The 24,990-nt window shown below is 47.3% G+C and overlaps 2 protein-coding genes across 4 annotated transcripts in view; both read left to right on the forward strand.

Annotated features, from left to right (window-relative positions):
* The window catches only part of LOC135819139 (ryanodine receptor 2-like), a 124,408-nt gene extending 118,207 nt beyond the window's left edge, over positions 1-6,201 (forward strand). For all 3 annotated transcript variants that reach the window (XM_065332293.1, XM_065332295.1, XM_065332294.1), the window contains 6 exons: positions 2,044-2,175; positions 2,682-2,730; positions 2,974-3,081; positions 3,268-3,332; positions 3,778-3,878; positions 4,359-6,201. In XM_065332293.1, coding sequence (XP_065188365.1) covers positions 2,044-2,175; positions 2,682-2,730; positions 2,974-3,081; positions 3,268-3,332; positions 3,778-3,878; positions 4,359-4,581 — 678 coding nt within the window. In that variant the 3' untranslated portion in view covers positions 4,582-6,201. The remainder of the gene's footprint in view (positions 1-2,043; positions 2,176-2,681; positions 2,731-2,973; positions 3,082-3,267; positions 3,333-3,777; positions 3,879-4,358) is intronic.
* A 1,295-nt stretch (positions 6,202-7,496) lies between these two features.
* Positions 7,497-24,990, forward strand: part of LOC135819140 (AP-3 complex subunit delta-1-like) — a 28,900-nt gene continuing 11,406 nt past the window's right edge. The window contains exons 1-22 of the mRNA XM_065332297.1: positions 7,497-7,776; positions 9,421-9,516; positions 11,120-11,200; positions 11,644-11,724; positions 12,128-12,235; positions 13,899-13,964; positions 14,413-14,476; positions 15,099-15,238; positions 15,881-16,033; positions 16,394-16,445; positions 16,715-16,784; positions 17,254-17,329; positions 18,121-18,190; positions 18,776-18,854; positions 19,649-19,775; positions 20,191-20,294; positions 20,634-20,772; positions 21,488-21,632; positions 22,301-22,394; positions 23,986-24,117; positions 24,542-24,593; positions 24,900-24,986. Of these exons, the coding sequence (XP_065188369.1) occupies positions 7,717-7,776; positions 9,421-9,516; positions 11,120-11,200; positions 11,644-11,724; positions 12,128-12,235; positions 13,899-13,964; positions 14,413-14,476; positions 15,099-15,238; positions 15,881-16,033; positions 16,394-16,445; positions 16,715-16,784; positions 17,254-17,329; positions 18,121-18,190; positions 18,776-18,854; positions 19,649-19,775; positions 20,191-20,294; positions 20,634-20,772; positions 21,488-21,632; positions 22,301-22,394; positions 23,986-24,117; positions 24,542-24,593; positions 24,900-24,986 (2,076 nt within the window). The 5' untranslated portion in view covers positions 7,497-7,716. The remainder of the gene's footprint in view (positions 7,777-9,420; positions 9,517-11,119; positions 11,201-11,643; positions 11,725-12,127; positions 12,236-13,898; positions 13,965-14,412; positions 14,477-15,098; positions 15,239-15,880; positions 16,034-16,393; positions 16,446-16,714; positions 16,785-17,253; positions 17,330-18,120; positions 18,191-18,775; positions 18,855-19,648; positions 19,776-20,190; positions 20,295-20,633; positions 20,773-21,487; positions 21,633-22,300; positions 22,395-23,985; positions 24,118-24,541; positions 24,594-24,899; positions 24,987-24,990) is intronic.

Here is a 24,990-nt window from a genome sequence, read left to right on the forward strand (position 1 = left end):
TATGTGTGTTAGTGTTTGTTCGGTGTATTGAAATTTTATGTATGAAACAGATGCACCCAAAGTACCGAAAATAAAACCGAAAATTTGTGAAATTACAGTAGCCCAAAGTACTCAAAGGGTAAGCAGCAGCATTTGGCCTGTTTATCTACAGAGCAAGGTCGGCCAGAGAGCGCATGTGCCGGGATGTGGAATTGCTTCAGTGATACCCCCAAAGGACGCAACAAGAGCACAGAGGCTCCCAGAAGTGTGCAACTTTGCACGGACCAGGCTTGCTGTGAGCCCAGCCGACTGCGAAAGCCTTGAAACATCTTGTGTGATGCAATTTTCTCGTTGTCGTAAGCCAGGACATGTCCGCGAGCGAAAAAATAGTAAACAGTTGGCTCTTCAAGAAACAGGTGTATACGGCAAATCACGCAGACTACGTTTAGACGCACTGTAGTGATTTGAAGTATGTTTGCTGCATGCAGTACGAAACATGCATGCAGTACGAAACATGCATGTAGTACGAAACATGCATGCAGTACGAAACATGCATGCAGTACGAAACATGCATGTAGTACGAAACATGCATGCAGTACGAAACATGCATGCAGTACGAAACATGCATGCAGTACGAAACATGCATGCAGTACGAAACATGCATGCAGTACGAAACATGCATGCAGTACGAAACATGCATGCAGTACGAAACATGCATGCAGTACGAAACATGCATGAAGTACGAAACATGCATGCAGTACGAAACATGCATGCAGTACGAAACATGCATGCAGTACGAAACATGCATGCAGTACGAAACATGCATGCAGTACGAAACATGCATGCAGTACGAAACATGCATGCAGTACGAAACATGCATGCAGTACGAAACATGCATGCAGTACGAAACATGCGTGCAGTACGAAACATGCGTGCAGTACGAAACATGCTTTCAGCATCTTTTTTACCATGTGGTGTGAGCTATCCCCATAAGGAGTCATAGTCATTAAAGGGGAAGTATACCCTAAAATCAAATTTTCACCAGTTGTAGTCTTCGGGGTGCTGAGTCGAATGGTCTTGGTCCGAGGAAGCTGATACGCTCCCTTCCTCCTTTATTCCCAATCGAACTCGCGCACTTCCACCGAAACTGGGTGACTGCGCCTGGGTGACTGCGCCCTACTAGATGGGGATTTGTATGCAAAATGTCACTAAAAGCGCCATTTCGTTCTTATAAAAGCACGGATGACCGCCATTGGCCCATATGTTGTAGTCTTTTGGACGCTGAGTCGACTGGTTTTGGTCCGAAAAGGCTGCGATGCAGCGTTCCTCCTTTATTCCCAATCGAACATGGTTTAACAAGTGGTCACGTGCTCCTGCGTACACCAGTCACCTGGTCACCGTGCCTGCAGGGTACAACTTACTAGCCTGTTTGACCTTTTTTGGGTGCAGTCCTGTCACTCGAGTTGAACTCGAGTTGAACCTTAGTGTGAAAGTTGTCGCCTGCTGGCGCGGTGACCAGGTGATTTGGGCACCCAGGAGCACGTGACCGCTTGTTCAACCATGTTCGATTGGGAATAAAGGAGGAACGCTGCATCGCAGCCTTTTCGGACCAAAACCAGTGGACTCAGCGTCCAAAAGACTACAACATATGGGCCAATCGCGGTCATCCGTGCTTTAATAAGAACGACACAGCACTTTTAGTGAGATTTTGCATACAAATCCCCATCTAGTAGGGCGCAGTCACCCAGTTTCGGTGGAAGTGCGCGGGTTCGATTGGGAAAAAAGAAGGAAGGGAGCGTCGCAGCTTCCTCGGACCAAGGCCATTCGACTCAGCACCCAGAAGACTACAACTGGTGAAAATTTGATTTTAGGGTACACTTCCCCTTTAAGGACGCACATGTGCATGTACACGTATATGGGTGTATGCATTTGTGTACGAATACACATGACATTGTGTGAGACGTTGGCCTGTGTTTACAATTATGTGTGTTTGTGTGTGGATACAATGTAGCTGATGATGACGTTCTTGATGACCTGTGTGTGTTGTGTGTGTATACAATGTAGCTGATGATGACGTTCTTGATGACCTGTGTGGTCGTGTACATCTACACTGTACTGGCATTCAACTTCTTCCGCAAGTTCTATGAGAAAGAGGTGGACGGGGGACATGACCCCAAGTGCAACAACATGCTGACGGTAAGAGATGTCTGAACACACCCTCAGCTGAGTTCAATCGTAGCCGGACATTGGCCCGGGATCGCACGGGCATGTGTGGTTGTAGGTTCATGTGCTGTGTAATGTACATTGCAGTCCTACCGGGTATCAACAGCAATTGCGGAAGGAGGGATTCGTAATTTACTGGGTCGAAATACTCAACAGCAGTCTGGTCTAAGGTCGGCTCTCTCTTCCTCTCTCTCTCCCCCCCCCCCCCTCCTCTCTCTCTCTCTCTCTCTCTCTCTCTCTCTCTCTTTCTCTCTTGCTTTCTTTCCTTCTTTCTCTCTCTCTCTCTCTCTCTCTCTCTCTCTCTCTCTCTCTCTCTCTCTCTCTCTCTCTCTCTCTCTCTCTCTCTCTCTCTCTCTCTCTCTCTCTCTCTCTCTCTCTCTCTCTCTCTCTCTCTCTCTCTCTCTCGTACACACACTCACTCTCTTCTCTTATGCTTGCTCGCTTTCTCTCATGCATTCTCGGTCTTTTTCCATCTGCAGTGCTTTGCTTTCCACATGTACGCTGGCCTGCGATCTGGCGGAGGAATCGGTGAGTGGCACATGTACATGTACATGGTGAACACAGGACTACTATAGTATTCCGTGGCCATGTGACCTGATAACCCGGTCACATGACATGGTCACATGGCATTATATGGCCTGATGCCGCATCGTGCTTTCTCTTTATAACTATGCTGTGTAACGTATGACTTGATGCTCTCTCTTTAGATGTTGTGTGTGTGACATCATGTGTTCTCTTTATACATCGCTGTGTGTGTGCCACTGTCAATAGGTGATTCCATCAAGGACCCAGACGGTGATGAGTACGAGCTACCACGTATGGTGTTTGACATCACTTTCTTCTTCTTCGTCATCATCATCTTGCTGGCCATTATCCAAGGTAAGGTCCAGGTCCAGTAATATCGACTCCTTTCAGGAAAATGATGCTGGTGGGTCAGGAATTTCTCCCGTGTAGAAGTTTGAATACTCTTAAAATAGTACTCAACGCAACAAGCAGAACATGTCTCATCATGTGTGACAGGAAATATGCTACTGTTGTTTGTGCATGCCTTTCCCATCCTGTCAGGTCTGATCATTGACTCGTTTGGAGAACTGCGCGATCGCGAAGAGGAGGTCAAGTCCGATGACGAGGTATGTTGGTGACACCAGCAGCAAACGTGTTGTTATAATCCGCAGGTATTTATTGTTGGATCCCATGCAGCCGAACCAGTCCTCTAAGGACAGATGATCCAGGGATATCTTGGCTCGAGATGAATACCAGAATAGGAGATTTTCCTCTGACAAAAATAGAGTGTTTCTAGAACATTGGTCGATGCAGGTCCTCTGCTGCCTGGCAGAGCTTGCTCAGCGTATGCGTGTGTGTCTGTGTGTGTCTGTATGTATGCATGTATGTATGCGCACACAAGTGTCTGTGAAGCCTCTGCATGACATTGGGTATTGTATCAGCAACGCTGGCTGCCTTTAAATTACTGAATATTTGCTCTCTCTCTCTCTCTCTCTCTCTCTCTCTCTCTCTCTCTCTCTCTCTCTCTCTCTCTCTCTCTCTCTCTCTGTTACCTTTCCTGATCATTCTCAGACCAAGTGCTTTGTGTGCGGTATTGGCAAGGAGCGATTCGACGTGACACCGCACGGCTTTCAGCTGCATGTCGAGAAGGAGCACAACATCTCCAATTACCTGTGAGTGGAATGATGCATTGCCGAGAGACTTTTCTTATCAGTGTCCGCAAACTCCAACGCAGCCACTTACACTTATCTTTTTAACCTCACTCCAACACTTCAATAACGGTCTCTTCACTGCGAATAAACCAATGCTCCGCTAAATCTTCAGGCCTAGCCCATCATCAGGGCGAACATACGCAGAAAGCTATCCGTGTAATGTTTGGGTGACCGCTCCCTCACCTTTGAATGGCATGCGATTGGAATATGGCCTGATGTTCTGTTCCGAAAAGGATCACAATGCCTGTATCCACTCTGCATGCACATCCATGTCCCTCGTGCTTGCTTCCTATGTGAGTGTCTGTCTGTATGCTTGCACTTGTATTGTGCCCGCAACCCACTCCTCTTCTATTTCCATCAATATCGATATGTGTGTGTGTATACGTGTATGTATGTGTGTGTTTGTTCACGTGCCCATGCGTACACACCGTGCCGCCACAGGTTCTTGTTCATGTACCTGTTCACCAAGGACACGACAGAGCACACCGGACAGGAGAGCTACATACTGGAGAACGTCAAGGTGGGAAAGCTAGACTTCTTCCCCGTCGGTGCAGCGTTCAGATTGTCAGCAGAGGAACACGCTCACGCTGCTTCCGCCAACAGCAACCATTCACACCAGCAGACTGCGGCCGCATTGACATCCGCTAGAGTTACCGGAACGTGACCTGCCGGTGTCAGACGAGAAGAGGCTTGAGTGTGTGTCGTGGGTGATGGAGGTGCGTATTGAAGCTCCGCCGACGGGGTGTTGTGATGAAGTGCAAGTCGATATGGCTGGATACCATGACTAGTGTAGGACTGCACTGCGATTCGCTGTGTAGTGTTCTGCTGGCCACTTGAGTTTTGATGCCAATGTGTGTTTGTGCAGCCTGGTTTATTTCTGCCACTGCCCCATGCCAATGCATTCAGCCTTATGTGCATAGAGGCATGTGTATGTATGTGTGCATGTGTGTGTGTGTGTGCATGTGGTCTATTCTTGTTGCGTGGCATGTCTGTATTGTGTCCTGTTTGAGCCGTTCGCTCGTACCCCTGCATGCACGCTGGCTTGCCCCAGCAGTACGATGTCATGTTAAGACATGTGATGCTATGGTTCATGTACTTCAGTACAATGATGGTAATGTACCTGCATGTTGCTTCAAGTTGCCCCCATGGGCCATTGGCCATACGAAAAGATTGTCCTGGGCACTATGCCGTTATGACGTTCTGTAACGCTGCCACTGTATCGAGAATGTATGCTACTCTGCAACACGTAGCGATGCTGGCATACGATACAAATACATGTGCCCGTTGATGGTCGTCTTGCATGTAATCATTGTCAGTCACTGAATTTCTATAAGCATCTTTATTCCTATATCCGTTTCTTACTTGACTCCACCCTTTTTCAATGTGCTCTGCATTTCAGCAAACCAATGTGTGCACTTCAAGCATCTGTTTGTGTTGAATGTGACTTTGTATCATCATGTATGTTGTAAACTCGTGCGGACTGTTCCAGCACATGCATTGCCATACTAGAAAGTGTACGCCCGACTGCACCCATGCAGCAGTATGGATCCTGCTTGCTCATTTTTCTCTTTCTCGTCTTCGCGATTTCTGCTGTTTTGCTGTGCAACTCTGGACCGGCCGGTCACTAGAGAGCAGGGTCCATTGTGCATTGTTTGCTGGCTTTTCTCCATCCGAATCTAGTGATCTACTTGTATTCCTCCCTCATCTGTAGGACATGTATTGTATTGCCTACGTTGTCTGTATGAGCTGGCTCTTTGTTTGCATGCCTGGCAATGCTTCGCCTGGTGTCCTTTTAAGGACATAACAGCCAAAAGAAACGCTGTGTTCTGGTATTATTTTTTTGTGTCACCTGTTTATACGCATGTAGCTGGCCTACTGATCGAATGATTTAGAGAAGCACTGACATTGATCAACGTGCTCGAATCCAATGCACACTAGTTGACCGGCAAAATTGCCATGCAGCTGTGTTAGTGCTTGGTACTGTTGCCAATGGCGACATTCACTGTAACATTGATATTTTTCACAATAACATTGATATTTTTTGCATTTCGTCACACATAACAGCAAGCTAACTTTATCACGGTTTTGATACTGCTCGCTTTATTCAGACACTATCTCCTCCCTCAATACAGCTTCTTTTATCTTCCGCACAGAATGTTTTCTTTTTCTTGCTCCCGCGAGAGCAAACGCTGATATTTCCTCAGCATGTGTGGTTGTGTTTTCGCTGCGAGCCGTTCCGTTTCAGATTGCCCGTTTTCAAAAACGATAATGTATGCAAGCCTCACTTCGTCAGCTGACCTCCGTGTGTGTGTGTGTGCGTGTGTAGTGATGTGAACGCCTGCTTTGAAATGTGCGCATCATGGGAACGAGTTGACTACATCTAGCCGGGTCTCTGTATTCAGTGACGCTGTGCACGCTAAAACCAGGCACAGTATGGCGTCTCTAAAACGTTGCCATAATTATACTTTTTCCGATTGTACAGCGGTGTCAATGTGCAGTACAGAGAAGACCCACTCACTCTCTCAGTTTGTCCTTATTTGTGCATTGTGCATGACTGGTCCGCCAAGACCACTACGTCTTGCAGAATACCCCCAGAGGTTTGCAGTACTTCGCACCAAAGCCGGCAGACAGCAGACAGCAAGAGCAGCTGCAGGCGTCACAATTTGACAATATCTACCTCCGAATGTGGCTTGTCACGTGGCGAAGTACACATGGAATGCTATCTAGGACAGAGCGCATAGATGACTTGCATGCAGTGAGTTCGGAGATAAATGACTGACTGTCACTGACTGTCACTGCAGACTGCAGTCACTGGATTTAGTACTACTACTAGTGAACAGAAGAGTGCGCATTTTTGTACACAGGATGACTTGAACTCGAACCAGCCCTACAGTCAGTGTACATGTACCCTACCTGCGAAGACCGGCCAGAAAACTGCATAGACCCAAGTCCTTGGTCATAACTAAGGCTGCGCCATGCTACAGCCAGGCGTTGGTGCAGCACTGTATAGTAGTCCTCCTGCCTCCTGGTGGTTGCGATGATTAGTGAAGGCCCGTTTGTGTTAATTTCAGAGCTGCGATTACCTGCTCAGGCAAATTTACTGTGCCGCATTTCAGTACGCCGGCGAACATCCACGTTTGGTTTTAGTGAGCAACGCGTAACGGGGTCTGTGAAACGTCAATAGTGATGGAAACAGTCAGGAGGAAATATCACTTCAGCCTACATGCTCCGCATAACGAACAAGACAGACTGCGTACTGCATACAAGAATAAACCAAAAAAATCAAGCAGAAAGGCATGCAAGGCCGTTTGACACCAACAAAGAAAACTGACAGCACGAGGGTACATGCACGTGACAACCATGCTCCCTACCTACGTCATCCTCTTGGGCAATGACTCACGTACGCATGCGCACTGGTAGACAATCCCCACTTCTAGCGGGCTGTTTCGGAGTCTGTGACTGTGCGGCTCCAAAAGGGCAGATCGCGGCTAGCGTTGCATCCTGGTTATCATGGCAGCAAATCGAGATATTTTTCGCAGAAAACAATGACGAGTCTTGCACCGTTTGTGTATCAAGGCTGCAGGCTGGCATCGTTTTGTGCAGTCTGAAATGCAGTTTGTTTGAGAGGTTGTTTGGAAAGCAGTTCTCCAAAACAGAATGCGTCGAGGTTTAGACGTGCCTTGGAGGATTTAGTGTTGATCAACTCTCCTATCTGTGGCTTGGTACACTGCATAGACTACTCGCAGCGTGGATTAGGCGTCCCGGGACCTCGCGTCCCGGAGAAGAATAGAATTTGATCATGTTTGAGAAATCCTTGAGTGATTTGGTTCGTGGAATCAGGAATAATCGCCACAATGAGGTAATTATTTCCACGATGAATCTTTGTTATTGGTTTTAGTATTGTCGTACTTGCTATAGTCTCCGAAATTTTCAAGTGGTTTGAAAAGAATGTACTCTGCATTGTACACGTATGTCAACTTCCACTTTTGGGACTCGAGATATTCGCAGGAAATGCATCATCCTCGTGTATCAGTCAGGGTGCAACGATAGAGAATAGATCCTCGTCGCACTTTCGTGGACTGGTGGAAAGTGTGAGGCATGTGGAGTTTCCTGTACCATCGTGACAAAAAAATTCCAGATTCAAAATTTCCTGGTTCCTGCACATGTGTGTTACGTGCATCATGTAATTAGTGAAGTGTCATGCTTGATAGGTGATGCTTCCGGAGAATGCAATGCACCTTGGCTGACACACTGCAAGCCGAGACGCAATTATGGGGTTATGGGGCACCTTGGAAAAGTGGTTATCCGCATCAATGCAGTGTATCGGCTTTATGCCCTTCATGCACCTAGCTCAATGTCCGTTGTTGAAGTCCCATCACTCTGTCCTCTAATCAGCCAATTGCGATGACGCTGTAGGCAAGAGTATGCATGCGCGTGCACACACATACGCGCACAGACGCAAGCGCGCGCATGCACACAGACACACGCATGCACACACCTTGACCATACGGCTGTTGTAGAGTGGCTTACCTGCCGTTACTAACACTAGTAACAGGGATCATGGGGGGGGGGGGGGGGGGGGAGCATCACCGCTTCACGCACACGCATTCAGTGTCATGTTGTTGCAGCCGTCCTGAAGTTTCTCGCTGCATGCACCCAGATATTGAACTAGAGTGAAACCTGTCTAAGACGACTGCTCAAGGGACTTTCAAAGTGTGGTCTCTGTAACCAGATGGTCCTCTTATCCCGTGCCATTTGACTGGAAATAGCATCCCTTGGTCCTTGCTGCAGTTGTCTTCGGGGAGAGGTGGTCGCCTTGATAGGTTTTATTGTATAGACACGGGACTATCGACAGCCACTTGCTGTTGTTCGCTTGTCTCGCTCGCAATCTGGCATTGAATCCACTACCGGACTGGAAGTAGCAGTCACAGAGTGCTGGATAATGTTTGTTTTGTAGTTGTGAGTAAGGTATTGGGTTGGCAGAGTCTGATGGCCGTTGGGAAGATGCGGTGGGAAAGCATGGCTGTGTGCACCTTGAGCCCAGCAAGCAACGCTCCTGAACCATGCACCACCTTGCTGACACCACTTCACATGCACACGCACACACACACGCGCGCCCACAAGCACACACACACACACATGTAGCTAGCGTACACGCACGGTCTTGAACTGCTCAAGAGACATAGCTCTGTAGCCACAGTGCAGTGCAGTGTGTATTGACAGACTACTGCACATTGCAGGGAAGACCAATCAATCGATACCTGCACGGCATGCTAGTGGATTCTGCACCTGCACAGAACCCTCTTGTATGCACGCGCTGTTTTTAACGGCATTGTTCTGACCACCGCTTTAGGAGCTGCATCTACGCCTTGATCCTTGAGGGTGGTGGCGTTCCTGCGGTTGCGGAAAACTCGTCCTCTAGCCGAGTCTCGCCCAAACCCTGAAATTGTTTTCTTTCTGATCATTACAAAACTTAGTGTTTACTTGCTGTGTTGTGTTGCAGAGCCGTTATATCTCCAGTTGTATTGAGGAGATCAAGGGCGAGTTACGGCAAGATAACATGACCATGAAGGCTAATGCCGTAGCAAAGTTAATATATGTAAGTTTGTCCGCCACCTTTCATTTGTGTACACAGTACTGTCAGGTGCTGAACACTAGGTGTGGAGGGGGGGGGGGGGGGGGGGGGGGGGGGGTCAGCATCCTAGCCTAGACCTGTCTTATCTTTCATGTACAGTAAAACCTGTGTTTGCCGGACCCTGTAGCAAGCGGAATCCCAGTCATACCAGGACAGTTTCCACTGCACCAAGGGTGTCCGGTTAGGGCACGTTGTTTTACTCTACTATACAGGGACTAATTTAACCGGTATCGCATCGCAATTTGCGACGCAAAACACAGTGTCTGCGATTCGAAGTTCGTAGTGAGTCGCGGTAAACTGCGACACAACATACAGCTAAGTATGGCCCTGGACATAGACTTGTAGTGCACGCGTAGCGCATGCACATGATTGTGTAGCTTTACAGTGTGTGTGGCTGGTTTGGCGCCACGAGATGGCGCGCCATGCACTGTGACTAGATTAGACTGTGTGTGTGTGGTTGTCCAGCCTGCACTGCAGGTAGATTTTACACCATACGCACGCGCGGGCCGCGGGACCATGGCCATATGTCACACTAATAGTCTATCTCCGCACGCGCACCGCAGCACGTGCACTTGGAAACTAACTAACTAACACTTACTTGAAGTGCAGCCCATGGCCCAGGAAGCACGAGGCGAGTGTCGACAAGGACTTCACCTGCTTTTGAGATTTAGACCGCGTTGCTTCACTAGCAGTAGGCGTCTCGACCGTTCAGGACTTATCTTTGTAAAATTCTGCTAGCCTTATTGATGAAGCCTCTTCACTGCTGGCATGTCTGTGAAGCAAGGTACTGTGGACAAGTGGATTGCTGAATTTGATCCCAAAAAAGAATGGATTCGCGCAGAGTCGAGTGGTGGAGCTGTGACCAAGATATTTTGCAAGATGTGCAGGGAGAAGGCGTCCTCGCTTCGTGGTTTGAGGCAGCATGGCGTTTGTTGACGGTATAAGTGGAAGTGCACTGAAGACTGCATTGTCGACAGAAAAAAACTGCTATGCAAAATTGTTGCGTTGCTATGCAAACATCGAGGTGTGTAGCAATTATTGCTATGCAATTTTTTTGAAGTAAATTAGTCCCTGCTATATAGTCTATGCACAGTTGACAGTTGAGTCACCATGTACCCAGTGTCGGTATACATTGCTTGGTCACCATGTACCCAGTCTAAATTACTATACATTGCTTGGTCACCATGTACCCTGTCTAAATTGCTATACATTGCCTGGTCACCATGTACCCAGTCTAAATTGCTATACATTGCTTGGTGAAATCCTAGCCTGTTCTTCAGTTCACCATTCTTGAGCATCCCACAGTGCTGTATTGTTATACTGTATGAACAGTAACTGCTGCTTCAGAAACGCTCAGATTTTGTCCAAAAGCACTGGTTCAATTATGCTGTGAACCTCTATTTTGTGTTGTGGAGAACTTGACTTCCTCTCCCGTGCTTTCCATGGCCTCTCTCTCTCTCTCTCTCTCTCTCTCTCTCTCTCTCTCTCTCTCTCTCTCTCTCTCTCTCTCTCTCTCTCTCTCTCTCTCTCTCTCTCTCTTTCCATGCTGTGTGTGTCCTCTGTTCAGTTACAAATGTTGGGCTATGACATTAGCTGGGCAGCGTTCAACATCATCGAGGTCATGAGCTCTTCCAAGTTCATGTACAAGGTAATTATGAGTCTGACTGAAGTCTACAGTCCATTCACCAAACCTGGGCCCATAGGTTTTTCAGTCTCACTTCATTCTCATTCAAGAAATACGGTGAAACTTGATCATGGTACTCAGTGTGTGCCAGGAAATCTTCCAGGCAGGAACTCCTCCACAGTTCGGCATTTTTTTTCAGACATATGCTGGTAGTTTTAGCGTATCAGGGGCCCTGGTTTGGCGAATGGACTGTAGTTCTTCGCACAGCTTTATCACAGAAGTTGTACTCATTCTCGCTTGGCTGCATTGAAACTCACTTGCTTCTTTCACTGTAATCTTCAGTGTTTCGATTTCGATCCTCTGTGACGCTGATAGTTATGGTCTCCGTTGTGTAATGCTGTTATTCTCATGTGTGTATTTGTGTGTGTCTGTGTCTGTGTCTGTGTGTATGTATATTCGTATCACAGAGAATGGGGTACTTGGCGGCTTCACAATCGTTTCACGAAGACACGGATGTTCTTATGCTGACCACCAACATGATCCGAAAGGTATGTACACACTCTGTCATGTCATGCTCTTTAATGTACCATTTTGCTGTGCGCGTCCGAACACAGTGTGCGTGTGTGTGTGTGTGTGTGTTTGTGTGTATGCCTATGAATCCAGTGTCGTGTGTATGTGCATTTGAACACACAGAGTGCAGTGTCGCTTGTATGCGCATCTGTGCACACTGTGTTTCCACATGTGCTTATTACAGAGTGTGAAAACTGAGTTTTGATAATGAACTTCTACCATCTTCAATATGCGGAGGCTCCACCGCAGCCAGTTAATCATGTCTCAATCTCCTTCTTCACGAACTTCTACCATGCGGTTTTATTTGCGTGTATGTGCGTCCCTGCACTTGAATGTGTGTGTATGTGCGCGTTTGCATTGTCTCTGTGTTATCATATACAGGACTTATCAAGTCAGAATATGTACGATGCGGGCGTCGCACTCACTGGCTTGTCATGTTTTGTCAGCACAGACCTTGCACGTGACTTGGCCAACGACGTGATGGCACTGGTATGTACAGCAGACTAACAGTGGAGTTGCCAGCAGGCAATGACACGTCAATGGGCCAGAATTGCCCATGGTGTTTATCAGTGTAGTAGTGCATGTAGAGGGGACGGCTCGATACCGGGACGCTTTGACAGCCAAATTTGTATAGACCCAAACCGATCATCAGCGTTGATTTTTCACTCGAAATATGTTTGTGGAAGGAAACTGGCATGTTGAAGTTTGCTCTGGGGCCAGAGTCAATCGAACTGAGCCACTCCTTTGTGTTGACCCATTGCCTCCAAGTTGCCCAATTGTTCGCTTCAAAAAAGTTCAAATCAGAGGTGGCTCCAAACCGGACACGTTTTAGAGTGCACGTCAAATTCACTCTGGCTCTGAAATTAGGAAATTGCTATCGCTCCACGACGGCCAGTACAGAGTAACAATACGCCTTGTGTGTGCTTCCATTAGTTTTGATTGGTATGCGGTGCTTTATTGGCGAGAGGCGAGCCGCTGTTTACCTGCGACAAGAAGTTGATTTTTCGAAAGTCGTAAAACTCAAGTCGCAGTGCGAAGCAACACGTCAAAAACTCACCTGCTTGATATGGCGCTTCTGGTCATCGCAGAGCCATGAAATTTTAGCTCGGAGTATAACACATCGTAGTCTCACTGTGACATATGTTTTCTAATCAAAATACCAAGAGAGAAGGTGAATATTGAGTCCGTTCCGGTTTGCAACCTGTGTCCTATTTGAAACCGTCCCCTCTACATCCTCTCTAGTGCTATCTGATTTTCATGAAGACCATCTTCGTGTGTTAGTGCATGTCCATGTACATCCTCTGATAATGTCTGAATGTATTAAAACCATATTCACCTACTTGTGCCTTAGACCCCCTATCCCGATACCTCTGTCAGCCCGGTACCCTTCTGAGTTTGTGGAGTACTCCGAGTCGTAGTGTTTCTGCCGCGCGTATGCTCAATGCGTTAGCACCACATTATTCTTTGCGCAGTGACTGCTACTGTGCTACGAGGTATCACAAGGTGTACGCGTGTCCCAGAGTTGCTGGCCACATCCATCATGCCTTGTTTATCGGTATTTTCTGAGTTACGAACACCTATCTGTCTCAGGGTGCCCGGATAAGAGAGTCGTGGGTGTACTGTATAATTGTGTGTATGTTCAGCTAGTACCGTATTTCCGCAAATAAAAGGCCGTCCTCGTATACAACGCCTTCTTCGTATACAAGGCCGGGGCAGGGGGCGATTGAAAAAATAAAAGACCGTCTCCGATTTGAAGACCGGGCCTACTAAATGAGTCTTTGTTCTTGTGTTAAAAATAGAAGACCGTGCTCAAACTGTGGGAAAAAATAGAAGACCGTGCTCAAACTGTGTAGAAGAAAATTGAAGAACGGGGGTAAAACTGTGTGGCGAGAAATAGAAGACCGGGGGTCAAACTGGGTTGAAAGAATAAAAGACCGTCCTCGAATACAAGACCGTCCTCGATTATAAGGCCGGGTTAGGACGAGGTTGAAAAAATAGTAGACCGGCCTACTATTTGTGGAAATACGGTAAAACTGTTTCCACAAAGTAGACACTGCTAGTCATAGCGTCTCCACGCTAGTCCTCAAAAGAAAGTAGCAATTGGCCAGCGTCGTCTTGTTGTTTTTGTGATTTTCTTCTTCTTTTGGTACAGATGTCCTCGACTAAGCCGTATTTGCGCAAGAAGGCCATTCTTCTCATGTACAAGATCTTTTTGAAGGTGGGTAGCTGTGAGGCTGTCCCCATGTCTGAACTGTGTTTGTTTGTCTCTCTGGTGGCGGTGGCATTACTTTTCTCCCTCGCTGCTGCACAAACTGGTCCATCCAGGCGTTGCAATTGTAACTTATCAGAAAAGCCGTTGGCTTTCTCCTGCCGTGTTTTCTCATTCTCATTCTCTCTCTCTCTCTCTCTCTCTCTCTTTCTCTCTCTCTTTTTCTCTCTCTCTTTTTCTCTCTCTCTCTCTTTCTCTCTCTCTCTCTCTCTTTCTCTCTCTCTCGCTCTCTCTTTCTCTCTCTCTCTCTCTCTCTCTCTCTCTCTCTCTCTCTTTCTCTCTCTCTCTCTCTCTCTCTCTCTCTCTCTCTCTCTCTCTCTCTCTCTCTCTCTCTCTCTCTCTCTCTCTCTCTCTCTCTCTGTCCCTCTCCCTCTCTCTGGTATATTTTGCTGTGCAGTTTCCCGACTCACTTCGTCCAGCGTTTCCCCGTCTGAAAGACAAGCTTGAGGATGCTGAGCCTGGTATGTTACCTAGTGTCTGGGTGATAGTGTAACTACACTGGTGGCCAAAGAAATCCGACTCGCGAGTCAAAAGCAGCGCCGCGTTTCCATTTCAATTACGTCATGCACTCTCCGAAAACCGACCTGAGGGCCGCAGAGACCGCATGAGCATTGGTGCTGCTTTCGGCACGTGGGTCGGATTTCTTTGGCCACAACTGTACATGTATTTGAAGTACTCCTTTCGGTTGTTTGGACCACTGGTTCCTCTGATTTACGTGCCTCCCAACTACTTCAACTACTTTAAGTCCACTCTACTATGTTGTTAGTGATCCGATCAATACCTCCCTTTTCTGCTGTGATGGATGCCTGTATTCAGATGGGGTCTTTTTCTGTGATTGGCATGCGAAAGGGGTTGCATGTTATGTTGGGGTGGGGGGTGGGGGGATGTCCGTCTGTGCTCTCTTGTGTGCATTGACAAATAATGCATTTGACAATGTGAATGGGTGTCTGCTCTCGTTAGGGGATTTTCAGTCATGGAGGCATGTGAGGGTTGTGCATATCGGGGGGGGGGGGGGGGGGGGAGAGACATACGTGAGGGTGGGTGGGTATGTACATCTGACGACTCGAATGCTTGTGTGTGTAGCTGTCCAGTGTGCTGCAGTCAATGTTATCTGTGAGCTGGCACGTAAGAATCCAAAGAACTACTTGTCACTGGCGCCGGTGTTCTTCAAGCTGATGACTAGCTCTGGCAACAACTGGATGCTCATCAAGATCATCAAGCTTGTAAGATAATACGGCTGTTGTGAGCAATAACCCTAACTCGAACTCACAATCAAATGGTGCGACAGTTTGTTACGACCTGACAGAGAACATGTACGGCATAGGACCCCTGATAAGACGTACCCGCATGGGCAGCAGGGATGTGTAGTAGTAGTTTGTATCCGACATACTTCTAATCTTACCCCAACCGATAATTCAGTATGGATCAATGCACGTACGCCTATGTGTCCGAGAGTTTGCATTTTCTCCAACAGGCAGTGCGTTGTTGGTGCTTTGTGCTCGTGTGAGATTTCTTGCTGTGTACGAAATGCTGATGTTCAGAACACTTACCGTACTTTCCCGAGCATAAGCCGCACTTTGAACACTCAAAATTTCTCCCAAAAAGGGGGGGGGGGGATGCAGCTTATACTCCGAAGATCAAACTGTCATAAAGAGGGTAGATCTCTGTATTTCGTGGCAAAGAGAGAGAGAGAGGGTAGGGGGGGGGGGGGGGGGGGGGGGGCTTATACTCCAGTGCGGCTTATACTCCGAAAAATACATTTATGGTTTGTTGTAACATCTCGCATGCACGTCGTGTGTTCCTGTTGTCTTGGTTCATTGTGTGTATTTGTGATGTTTTCTTCTGTCTGTCTGTCTGTCTGTTAGTTTGGTGCGCTGACGCCATTGGAGCCACGTCTTGCCAAGAAGCTGGTAGACCCACTCACCAGCCTGATTCAGAGCACATCGGCCACATCACTCTCATTTGAGTGTGTGAACACAGTCATCTCAGGTCTTCCCAATCATCTGCCTTCAATACAGGTAAACAGACCACAGCAAGTCCTGCGATGTGAAATTCAAGTTTTTTTACTTTTTCCCATCTCCGATTCCATCAATCTAATGAAAATGTTCAAGTCAGCGATGACTTTCACACCGACATGGTTCCTTCACTTGTGATTGGTATATTGCGAAAAGTGCATGAATGCAAGGACTAATTCATTGATGGACAGGCCGAAAGCTGCTGCATACCTGCTATTATCGAATAGAATGCTGTTTGTAGAAACAATATTGTGTTTGTTAGTAGTTGCTTGTCAGTATTGTCCTATCGGCATGTGTGTTGAAGGCGTTATGCACTGTTGTTTACGTTCTATCGCTGCTTTGCTGTGTGTGCGTGTTATGCAGCTCTGCTCTGGGAAACTTCGTGAGATGATCGAGAACGACGCTGACCCCAACTGTAAGCAGAGGAAGAGAAATTAATAGTGGTGGTGGTGTGTGTGGGGGGGGGGGGGGGGGGGAGTGGGCAAGACGTACGCCATTGCCACTTTCATTGCTGTTATTGTTTTCATGCTGATTTTGAACTCGCCTCCAATACCTTCTCTGTGCTTCATGCTGAATGTGTAGCCATCTGTAGAAAGAAGCCTTGCTGCATTGTTGCTTCCTTTGTTGATGCGTAGTTCCATTTCCTTGTGTCTTGTGCTGTTGTGCTGTTGCGGTGTATAACAGTGAGATACCTCGGTCTGCGCGCCCTTGGTCAGATTCTCAAACACCATCCTAAAGTCGTACAAGCTCACAAGTAAGTCATTGTGCTGGCTCAGCGTATTATTGATGCACTGTGCCTGAAATAAGTGGTAGCGACTTTGGCAATGATTTGTTAGGAATGTTTGGGCTCCAGTGTGGGGAGCAAACCCTTTCCTAGCTGTGCCTGGAGTTACAAGTAAACTGACCAGGCTTGGAAGTTTTTTGGGGGGAGGGGGGGGGGGGGGATTTCTGTACATGCTTCATCCATCTTCCTGTGACTCAACCTTCCTGTGTCCTTTGAAATCTACTGTTGAATCTCTGTGATTCAAGTCTTCGGAGAATAGATGATTGCGTCCGTGGCCTGGTGGTTCCCAACCGTTGACCCTACAACTTAGTCTAGATCATCTCTCTTTCTCTCTCTCTCTCCATCTGTCTCTCTCGAACTCTCGAGTACTCTCTCTTTTCGCTCACTCTCTTTCTTTCCTTCACTGTACGCGTGTCTGTGTGCTTCTTCTTTTTTGTAGGGATTTGATTTTGGAGTGCTTGGACGGACGTGACGAGTCCATTCGACTTCGTGCCCTCGATCTTCTCTCCGGCATGGTGAGTAGTAGTATTGGACCTCAGTCATTGACATGTCCTTCTGGGCTACTACACTGGTGGCGGCTGAAATCCAACCCCACTGATTTTCCGTGCCCGAGTTCAGCACCGATTCTAGCGGTCTCCACTTCGTTGTGTTACAATCCGTTGCTGGGTCTTTGCAATGTGTGAGCGCACCGCTTCAGGGTCGGACTTCAGTTGCCAGCACTGTGGTATACATCGGCCTTGTCTCTCTGTGGCCAGTGTGACTTCAAATTCTCCAGGATTTGTTTTGTTCAGGTTTGACTGTGTTGGTTCAAACGTCCAGTTAATTTGTTTACTCAAAATCAGGATACTTCCGTGCAGGGTCAGCTTCATTTAGCAGGGCCATCGGTGGGCTGGTGGTGAGAGCTTCTACTCTATCCATATGCTGGTTCAGCCAAAGAATAATTATTAGTATTGTAAAAGCAGAAATTTTCGGTGGTGTAATATTTTCGGTATTCTCCAAAATCGGCGGTTCGGTGGGGGGAAATTTTCGGTAAAACCCGTTTTCCAGGTAAGTGTACTTGTACTAGTACCGACATTTTCGGTGCGTTTTATTTTCGGCAAACATTTCGGCACCGAAGTTACCGAAATAAAACACCACCGAAAATGTCTGCTTTTACTGTATTGTACTCTATTGTTACATTGCATCGTACCACCACCATCCCTACTGACACTATCAGTTTGTGACTTCTTGTTGTCGTTGCCGCCATCATCATCATCGTTCTTGTTTCTGTTGATGCTGCTGCTGCTTCTGTCATTGTGAATTTCAGGTTTCCAAGAAGAACATTGTTGACATTGTCAAGAAGCTTATGGCGCATATGGACAAAGCCGAGGGCCAAGGTACGGATCACGATGAATGGTGTTTGCATGTGTAACTGCATGGAACGTGGGCGGCAGTGAGGTAGCAGGGGGAAAGCTTCATCTTCATCTGTGTCTACTTTTACTACCTGTATACACCACATGATATCAACATCATCTGATCACACTCTTGAGAACTGATGAAGAACAAAGGAGATCATATGTGCATTCAGCGAAAAGAAGCGAGGTCGCTACGCGTACACCAGAAACTAATACATTATAACCTAAACCTACAATATTATTGAGTAGGGATGTGGGAGATGATCCTGTAGAGAATGGTCCAGAGTCCAGTCCCCAGGCTAGAGTAGCTCTCATCCTGCACTGCTATCGATACTGAACTTGTGTCCGAAGGTTTGGATTGCTGCCCCCAAGCTTGCTGTGCTAGTACCTGTACCACTTCCTCACTGATTGGACTGTCCTGCAGTTCAAACTTGCAGTGTGGCTGCCATACAGTGTAGTGCTCGCGTGTGTGGGTGTTTGTCTGCCTGTGTATTCACTATTTGTATAACTTATGTGTGTCTGTCTGCCTGTGTGTATGTGTGTATGTGTCTGTGTCTGTGCGCTCAGTCTATCGTGATGAGGTTCTTAGCAAGGTTGTTGATCTCTGCACTCAATCCAACTACCAGTTTGTCACCAACTTTGAGTGGTAAGATGTGTGCTCGCATTTGCTGGTTCTCTCTCTCTATCTCTCTCTCTCTCTCTCTCTCTCTCTCTCTCTCACTCTCTCTCCCAAACATGTTGATGGGAGTTGCCTAATACGGTTGTCTGTTGATTAATGAATAATGCATGGATAGGTGCCTTGGATAGCAGAGTTCTCGAGAATTCTATGGTGTCTTGTTGCACTGGTAGTGTGTTACGGGAATGGGTTATCAAAGTCCTCTGAATGGAATCAATCAATGACGCCACCATCACTTGGTCTTGGACACTGTGAATGGGTCTGCTTCATTCCTCCAAGCGTTTGGACATTGGAGCTTTTTCATAGTGTGAGTTGAGGAGAAAGAAATCGTTATACAGTGGCGATTGGATACAACTCCTTCCTGAGATAGAGAGCGGTCACTACATTCAATCTGTTACTGAACCTGATCTTTGGAAAGGACGTCGGTGACAGGCAGTGGTTGTGTATGCACGGCAACAGAAATTAGTTCTATGACCCGCCGTGTATGTGAGGTTGTATCTCCACTCTCACAGTAAGGGCTGCGTATCACCAGTTTCTGTTGATTCACAGGAAAGCGTGAGTGTCGAGTCTGAAGAAAATGCTGAACAGCCTCTCCTGGGATGACGTGTACACCATAGCTGGGCGAAAGAGTATCGTTGACCTATAGCGAACACCCCTGGTGGCAATCGTCGATGTTTCCAGGCTGTTTCCCTTTCCGTTCCATCAAACTGACGAACAGCGTACCAATGTTGTGTCTTTGTGTTCTCCTTTGCTCACTCTACAAGGTACATAACTGTGTTAGTGGAGCTGACAAGGATGGAGGGCACACGCAAGGGACGCCTCATTGCCAACAGCATGATGGACGTGGCCATTCGCGTCAAGTCTGTACGGCCGTTTGCCGTGCGTCAAATGGTACGTGCAAGCGGATGTTAATTGCCCAGCACGTTGTTATTGCCTTTAGCGGTGTGTTGACTGTTGAATGATTCAGCCAGTGAATCTTCCAGTAAGGAATTTTGTCTTCTCCTAATTGTAAGTTGTTTTTGATACTTGTCTCACTCCCATGCTAGTGCAGTAAGCTTAGAGCTACTGGGTTGGTTGGTGACTTTTCTGTGTGTGTGTGTATCTGTGTGTCTGTGTCTGTGTGTGTGCACGTGTGTTGGCCTCTCCCTCTTTCTCTGTCTGCCTCTCTCCTTCACTCTCTCTCTCTCTCTCTCTGTCTGCCTCTCTCCTTCACTCTCTCTCTCTCTCTCTCTCTCTCTCTCTCTCTCTCTCTCTCGTTTGTGGTGTGTGTTTGTGTGTCTATGTGGCTGCTGCTGCTGTGTATCAGGCGGTACTGCTGGAGAACTCTCACATTCTGAAGGGCTCAGGTCTGCGCAATGGTATCTGTGAAGTGCTCTATGCAGCAGGCTGGATCTGCGGAGAATATGCCAGGTTAGGCACTCAGCAAACACGTGTGCAGCCATTCCATGTACTGTGGAAAATTACCTTGTGATGTGCAAGGAAGAAACTATACTGCACTGTTTTGTATCCCTGGAATTGACCAAGAGCTATTTTCTATCCCATCTTTTTATCCGTCAGTATCATATGCCGATTTAGTCGTTTCATGGCGCGGTTGGCAGTGGTCATCTATTCATTTTTGGCGATAACGTATGCGTACATCATGTGCGCGTGTGTGTATAATGGTATATGGTACTTGCATGTATGTGCGTGCATCGTAGCACCCACTGACTTCCTGAGTTGACATGGAATGTTGTGTGTCTGTGTGTGCAGTTTGTTGCCCAATGCCCGTACTGCGTTGGAAACGATGCTGAAGCCACACTGTAGCGCATTGCCAGGTCACATCCAGGCGGTGTTCGTGCAGAACATTCTCAAGCTCTACGCATTCATTCGCAAGAAGGGTGCTGAGGAGGTATGTTCTGATGTGTAGAATACTCATTGGAAGCTGCAGAGACCTTCTTTCCCAATGCTTATCATCGTACTGCTTTAGGATATGCCTTCTTTTCCGGTGATGATGTACAGTAAAACCTGGTGTAAGCGACCTCTGTGTTTAGCGACCACCTGCTCATAACGACCGTTTTTCCATGCACCGACAGTTCTACACAGACACTGTGGGACCTGGTTCTAAAGACCACCTGGCTTTAACGACCGCATTTGCTTGCACCGTGGGATGGTCACTTAAACCAGGTTTTGCTGTACGTTGTTAGACTGATGAGTTACATGTACATTGTATGTACCCGGGTCTTGAAGATGGGCATTTGACACATCAGCTTGGTCTTCGTGCCCGAATACATGGAAATAGTGTGGGTGGGTGTGTGTGGGTGTGGATGCATGCCTGATTTAAATAAAAGCATGGTACAGTACTCTTGTCGGCTCGTGCAAGAATACGCCTGGCACTTGGGCACAGCTTTGCAGTATATCCACATTTCGATCTGCATTACAAACCCTGGAGCCAGCATGTAAGGTGAACATTGCAGGCCTGAGACCGGTTTCCCGACTCTGCTCTTTCCCACGGTTGTCTTTTTCTTTCGGAAATCCATCGAATGGAGAATCGCGAAACCATGTTGCTTCATGGTGCTTCATGGTGCTTGCTGCTCTGCGTGCTTGTGTGTGTTCGTTATGCATAGGATGACAACGATGATGCGGAAGAAGTGCTGCAGTTATTGGACGATGCACTGCCCATGTACGTACAAGCCAGTGACCTGGAAGTGCAGGAGAGAGGCTGTGCAGCAGTGCAGCTCCTGAAGTACATCCGCCGCTTGGAAGAGAAAGGTGAGGAGCTGGCCTCTCCTTGTGTGCGTGTGTGTGTACCGTGTGTGTACCGTGTGTGTGTACCGTGTGTGTGTGTGTACCGTGTGTGTGTGTGTTAGTGATGCAATGAATGGTGTTTTCTTCGAACTAATATTCTCTCAAACTACTGCTTTGGCAACCGAGCGAATATTATATTCTTCTAATGTGGCTCACTCACTTCACTCAATAAGACTCAACATTCTTATCGGATACTGCTCAGGAGATCAAGGTTCAGACTGGATAATAGAGAGGTTAAGATGCACGATATCTCTGACGAGAAACAAAAGTTCAGCTCGCGTTATTGGGCTCGCGCGTTGGAAAACAACGCGAGTGACCTGGAGCTCACGTTTAAAATTGGTGTTTTACGCCAAATTTGACGTGAAATAATTGCACGTCACGTCAAAAATAACGTGCATCTTAACCTCTCTAATACCACCATACAGTACGAATTTTCAAGTTTGCTGCTTCCTTTCGGATATTATTTCTGGTGCCAATATTCTAGTATTTTTTTATTTTGAATGTCCGAATATTCCTCGCATGGCTTGTGTTCGTGTATTTTCAGCCTTTGCTTTGCTGTAATCCGGAGACTAAATATTCTATCCTGATTAGAATACTGAGAATGTGTGTATTTCTTCTCTACTGCTCTGCAGACACTGATGTGACAGAAGAGTTCTTTGCTCTGTTTGACGGTGAGATGAACCCCGTTGCTCCGAAAGCTCAGAAGAAGGTCCCAGTGCCAGAGGGGTACGTTGAGTTTACTTGGCAGGGCTATGCGAGTATGCGTGTGCTTTGCGTATGCACTGTGACCGTTGTCTTTTATTCTATTGCTCACTTTTAAAAAGAATTGTCTCGTGCTGTGGAAAACAAAGTGGTTCTAGTCTGGAGCCTGTTGCTGCTCAGTGCTGTCACGGGGTGAGGCTTTCCAGCTGTACTCCTTGGTTGTCGTACATGATTGAGGTCAGGGATTGCGTTTCTGTCGTGTGTGTGTGTGGGGGGGGGGGGGGGTATGTGTGTGCCATTTACCGTCTGTCGATGTCCTGCGGTTAGGGGTGAAACGAGTATCTATCTTGACCAATCGATCACTCATTCATAATATTCGATCGAGTATTCGATTATCTCGAGTATTTTATCAAAATTCAAAAGTGCTAGATTTGTGAGTTCTCGACCAATTCGGAAAAAATTATCTGTGAACATAGAACAAAAGTCGCCAACATCTTGTACAGAGTGTAAGGGCCTGGTCAGACTGCGGCAAAATCGAAATAATCCTAGGATTATAATCCGAATCTCCATAGTAACTTGCCGCCAGAGCGGCAAAAGCGGGAGTTGACGCTCCAAAAAAATGCAAGAACGGACCACGCTTTTCCGCTCCAAACAGGATTTGACGCTGATACGCCATTGACGCTGATAATCACTGATTTTTTCATCTCGATATCGAGGAGCTAATTGGCCACGGACAGCAACAAAACTCATAAGGATGGTTGCAAGGATTGCCCTGAAGGTGTTGGCGATCCCCAAGGAGAAGGAATTTGACGTCGTTCGTGGGGATTACCACTTGACGCTCGAAATGAAGTTTGAATTTTCATTCTCCCCACATGTGTAGTGTGATCGCGATTCAAATTCTGGACGCTGTTCTGTTTTCGTCAGGCAACCAAAATTTGCCGCAGTCTGACCAGGCCCTAAAGTAACGATTTTCATCAGTACTTTCATATCTCGTAACTAACTAACATTACTTGCCGTGATGATCGCATCGTCCAAGTCATAAAATACTCAAGTTATGCATAATGCATGCGTACCAGTGGACGAGCGGTACAGTACAACAAAAGCTGTGGTGCTTGGCTGTGGTTTCTGGTTTGTTGCTGCTATGAGTGATGGTGCTGGTGCCTGTCTTGCCATTGCTAGTTTTATAATGTTACGCTCTTCTGCGTTGGAATTACCATGCAAGCTTGGCTAGCCTTCGCATAAGCCGACTGGAATGATGGGAACAAGCGATGCCAATAGGTGCACGTGCAGAAAAGGGAACATGCACCAGCTGCATGCCCGCATTGCCGAAGCTCTGGGTGAACAAATCAGCCGGTTCCAGCTGCTGTTGCTGCTGCTGCTGCTGTTGTTATTGTTGTTGTTGTTGCTGTTGCTGCTGCTGCTGCTGCTGCTGCTGCTGCTGCTGCTGCTGCTGTTGCGGTCATTAGCACTGGTGGTGCTCTGCGTGTACCTGTAACCTGTTTTTCTGTTGTGTTGGGAGATGGTACTAGTACATGTAGTAATATTGTGCTAACAACATTGTGACTGTGTTTGTTGTTGTTGTTGTTGTTGTTGTTGTTGTCCTTCTTGCCCACAGCTTGGACCTGGATAAATGGATCAATGATCCGCCATCGGAGAGTGAGGAGGAAGTAGATGCCGGCGCAGCTTTCTTCGGCGGCGGCAGTAGTGCTTCGGCGGCAGCAGCCGTAGACGTCAAGGAGGAAGTCAAGTAAGGACGTTGTCAACACTGGCAAGCTTGTTTCTATTTCCGCTCCGGCAAGGTCCCTGCTTGGAGTCCTGGTGGTGTGGCTGATGGGATTTTTTTTGTACTATGAAGGTATCTGCTTTGCAAGTGTTGAGTTTCGGAGAGCGAAAGAGCAGTAGGCGGGTGGCCAAATTTACTAATAATAGTTCTGCTCTTTCTTAGAATCCTGTATCCCACTTCATTCCTGATGATGGTTATAATTAGTGTGACCGAAAAGTTGAAATATTTTTCCTGAAATTAATAGTCACACTGGGGCAGCTCAGTCGGGGAAAAGCTTGTGTTTCCATGAAATGGCTGAATTCTGGGATCTCCGCTACCTGCAGCTGTTGGAAAGTAGCCACTTCTGCTGTGATGTGATTGTGTTGCTTTGTGCATGATGTGTCGTTAGGCCGAAGAAGTCCAAGAAGGAAGAGAGGGAAGAAGCGGAAGAGGATGAAAAGGTTAGTGGGGTGGATATTGTCATGTTCTTGAAGTGTTGCTGATGGGCCGTGCAATGTGTTTGTGTGACTTGCTAGTGTCATACGGGCTGTCTGCGTCCTCCCTTGTGTCCTTCATGTACTCCCCTCTGTAATTCGCTTCTCACTCACTCTCTTTCTGTCCTTCATGTACTCCCCTCTGTAATTCGCTTCTCACTCACTCTCTCTCTCTCCCTCACTCTCTATCTCACCCTCGCTCTCTATCTCACCCTCTATATCTCTCAACCATCACTGACTCACGTTTCTCCCCTGCATTGTACTATCCTGCAGAGACGTGAGGCACGTCGCCAGGCTAAACTCTCCAACCCTCACTATCTGCCAATGTCTGCACCAATAGCATCACCAGCATCAAAGAGAGTGA

This window comes from Sycon ciliatum, chromosome 6 (genome assembly GCF_964019385.1).
Source record: "Sycon ciliatum chromosome 6, ocSycCili1.1, whole genome shotgun sequence".
Lineage (NCBI taxonomy): Eukaryota > Metazoa > Porifera > Calcarea > Leucosolenida > Sycettidae > Sycon > Sycon ciliatum.